This window comes from Anarrhichthys ocellatus, unplaced genomic scaffold (genome assembly GCF_004355925.1).
Source record: "Anarrhichthys ocellatus isolate YVR2014 unplaced genomic scaffold, GSC_Weel_1.0 scaffold3, whole genome shotgun sequence".
NCBI lineage: Eukaryota > Metazoa > Chordata > Actinopteri > Perciformes > Anarhichadidae > Anarrhichthys > Anarrhichthys ocellatus.
Window position 1 is genome coordinate 1,039,268 of NW_022280033.1, and position 3,338 is coordinate 1,042,605.

General features: G+C 45.3%; 1 protein-coding gene across 1 annotated transcript; it reads right to left on the bottom strand.

The window, feature by feature from the left end:
- Nucleotides 1–311: 311 nt before the first annotated feature.
- On the bottom strand, nucleotides 312–2,910 carry LOC116397236 (homeobox protein Hox-D9b-like). Its single transcript, XM_031872500.1, has 2 exons — nucleotides 2,187–2,910; nucleotides 312–556 (listed from the first exon to the last, which is right to left on the bottom strand). Exons 1-2 carry the CDS (start codon nucleotides 2,908–2,910, stop codon nucleotides 312–314), a joined length of 969 nt encoding a protein of 322 aa, XP_031728360.1.
- Nucleotides 2,911–3,338: the final 428 nt, after the last annotated feature.

Below are 3,338 nucleotides of genomic sequence, written 5' to 3' on the forward strand. Positions count from 1 at the left end.
GTCTTTCTGTAAATTTGAACATTGTATTCTGAGGAATATTTTGTGTTACAACACATCCTGGTCCCCCCCCCCCCTGCAGATCCCCCCCACTGCAGATCCCCCCCACTGCAGTTTTCCAAGGGCAGCCATGTTGGCTTCACAAGCCGTTGCTTAGTAACAGCTGCTCGTGCCAGCTGGTGTTAAAAGATGTTGGGGCATCTTGGTGCACTGCGTTTTCTTTTATCATCTATAATCTCACCACATCCTCACCTATATCCTGGAGAGAGAGAGAGAGAGAGAGAGAGAGAGAGAGAGAGAGAGAACAAAATCCATCATTCATTCACACCCCTCCTCTCTCTGATCATCAGCTTCTTCATCTTCATCCGTCTGTTCTGGAACCAGATCTTGACCTGTCTCTCTGTCAAATTTAAGAGTCCCGCCACCTCCAGGCGCCGGTCCCTGGTCAGGTACATGTTGAAGAGGAACTCCTTCTCCAGCTCCAGGGTCTGGTGTTTGGTGTACGGACACCTCTTCTTCCGGGTGGACTTGGCGTACATCCAGCTAGCTGCTGGGTTTTCTGCAGAAGAAGACACAGGGTGGCGTAGATGTTTTTACTTTTAACCGCACACTGCTGCTGCTTGTGTGTGTGTGTGTGTGTGTGTGTGTGTGTGCGTGTAGGTGTGTGTGTGTGTGTGTGTGTAAGGAGTTCAAAGACTGACATAAAAATCAGAAAAAAAAAAATATTCACAGGAACAACTTTTATGAGCCTGCAACTTTTGGCTCATTCGAAAAAGCAACAATCTCACTTGCTCAAACACAGCTCCATAAATACAGACGGTTTGATTATTTTCCTTTTTTTAAACTATATTACTCCTTTTAGCAAAGCTACAACAGTTTCATCAGGGCTGTTTATGCCTTAATTTTACCTTTCCTTAATTTTAATAATTTAACATAACGTGTCATTATGTAAAAATGTATTTGTGGTTTGTCATGTAGCTGTAAACCTGAAAACAAAGATGAAAATGTATTTTGGGAGGACAGCTGCAATAAAGACAGCAGAGTACCCAATAAAGTGTAAATCTCTGTTTGGTCAAAAAGCCAAACTCAGTTAAACTGCGGTGGGTGAACGGTATGTGAACCTTTTGACTGATCTGAAATAATTTACTGGCCACTTAACAAGAAAAGTAAAGACAGCCAGACAGTGCTGTGAAAACTATTAGACGGGCAGACAGCCACAGAGCAACAAGTATTTGGGCTTTGGGTTGGCAGCCGTCCACTCACACCTCACAGAGGACATCTTTGCTCACTTTGTTTGACACACATGTCCTGAAAACTTTTATTTACCAACAAGTAGAACTCTTAGATTAAAACCTGGACATTTCAAATGTTTTAAACCTAATTTTCTGGCAAGCTAGTGGAAGTTCATATTTCATTTTACATCAATTTTAACAATAAACCAACAGCCTATATGTACAGAAAGTTACAAGGCAATGCCAGGAATACAACTTTGCAAAGAAAAACTGTAAAAATCTAATACAATGTATAATTGTTATTATCTTTATTATTATTATTATTGGCCCAGACATTTTATTTAGCCCAACGTGTTCCTTTGTCATTTTAGTTTATTTTAATTCAAGCTTTTTGAAAATACTTTTGTGCATCTTAAGTAAAAAATATTACTATTACAAAACTATTTCTTTGTGGTTGAGGCGTGCTGCATGAAGCCTGCAGGCTAAACAGTAAAGGCCCTATAATTTATTAAGGTCGTTTTGGATAGACATGCTCATACACCATACAGTCTAAAGTATACATGTGGATATATTTATGTTTATACTAAATAAGCTCGTGCATGAATTGCAAGAAAAATAGAATAACTCATCATTCTACTTCCTGCACAAATCTGAAGAGAGAAACGCAGCGGAAGCTTTACCTGTTTTCTCTTTGGCGACAAATTGTTAAATAACAGCAATAGCACCTTCATTATTGTAATGGACAATAAAGTTTTATATTTGACCGTTTACAAGACATTTATAGGGCTATAAAAGTCACACACACTTACTTACTTAGGCCACATTCTCGCTCTCTGTCACACACTCGCAACAACACGCGCACACACACACACACACACACACACACACACCTGTGTATCGCCACCTCTTAAACGCTAATCAACATTCCTGAGGTTGGTAGCTTGTATCTGTCTTTACCCGGGTCAATCTTTGTTTTTCTCTCCTCGTCCTCCTTTTTGGGCTCCGGCTTCCGTCCCAGCTCCTCCACCGTCCCGAGCCGCTCGAGGACCACCTCGGTCGGGCTGGCGAAGCTGGAATCCGCAGGGCTGTCGCGCGAAGGCGGCGGTGGCGGAGGCGGAGGCGAACTCTCGGGTTTGACCGCCTCGTACCTCGGGCTCGGATCGGAGAGGTCACCCTGAGCGGGGACACACCCGGGAAACCCGGACGAGGCGTGTGACAGCGAGGAATCCGAGGTGGGGGTCGCCCCCTCCCAGCAGCGGACGAACCTGCTGTCGGAAGCGACCGCGGAAGGTGCGAGGTGCTCGGCATGGGTCTGCGTCTGCGGGCCGTAGTATGGGTGGTGGTGGTGGTGGTGGTGTTGGTGGCTCAGGAGGTGGTGTGGGTGAAAAAGGCCGGGGATGGAGGCGCCGGGGGTGGACTGCAGCTGCGGAGAGGAGGGCGAAGGAGAAGTCGAGGTGTTCACCCAGGGAGAAAAGCCATTTAAGCTCGCTTGTTTGTTGGAAAAATGCGAAAAATCCGGAATGTGTGAGCCGGGGGTCCCCTCCTCCTCCTCCTCCTCCGCTCTCCGGGCTGGCTTCGTGCAGCCGGCCGTCGAACCCTGCAAGCCTCCCGGGATGAAATGTGCCCCGTACGGCTCCTCAGTCTGGAGCCCCATCATGGAATAATAATTCGTTAGCGACATGTTTATTTTATGATTTCAATAAAAAGACACTTAAGTGCGACTGTAAAACGTTAGATGGGGCCGGTATAGTGGCTTACATCCTCCCCTAAAATGGTAGTATTTTTTTTTCCTTGCCCATACCTTCGTCTCGGCTGCCCATTGGTTACCCCGCAGATCACATGGTTGGACTGTATTTACCCAGCATAGGAAATAAATCTTAGCATTCTTTTGTGCTCAGAAACGTGATAATAGGGCCTCTAGCCTGGCTGCCAGATGGGCCTGAATGTAGCACACATAGGCCAAGCTTTTTAAATCTCTGTACTTGTAACACCGTTTTACAAGTCGAATAAAAAGTAGCAGGGAGTCCTTTACAAGCCTGTGTGTGTGTGTGTGTGTGTGTGTTATTACACTTTATGTGCTTCTGCCAAACCACTTTCTTAATGCAAAAT

Bases quoted from the DNA above. Each gene is read 5' to 3' on its own strand.
- LOC116397236 (XM_031872500.1), bottom strand. From the start codon at position 2,910: ATGTCGCTAACGAATTATTATTCCATGATGGGGCTCCAGACTGAGGAG. The intron at 557-2,186 runs GTAAAGACAGAT...CTTCTTCTGCAG, and splicing joins AAAAACAAAGATTGACCCGG to AAAACCCAGCAGCTAGCTGG.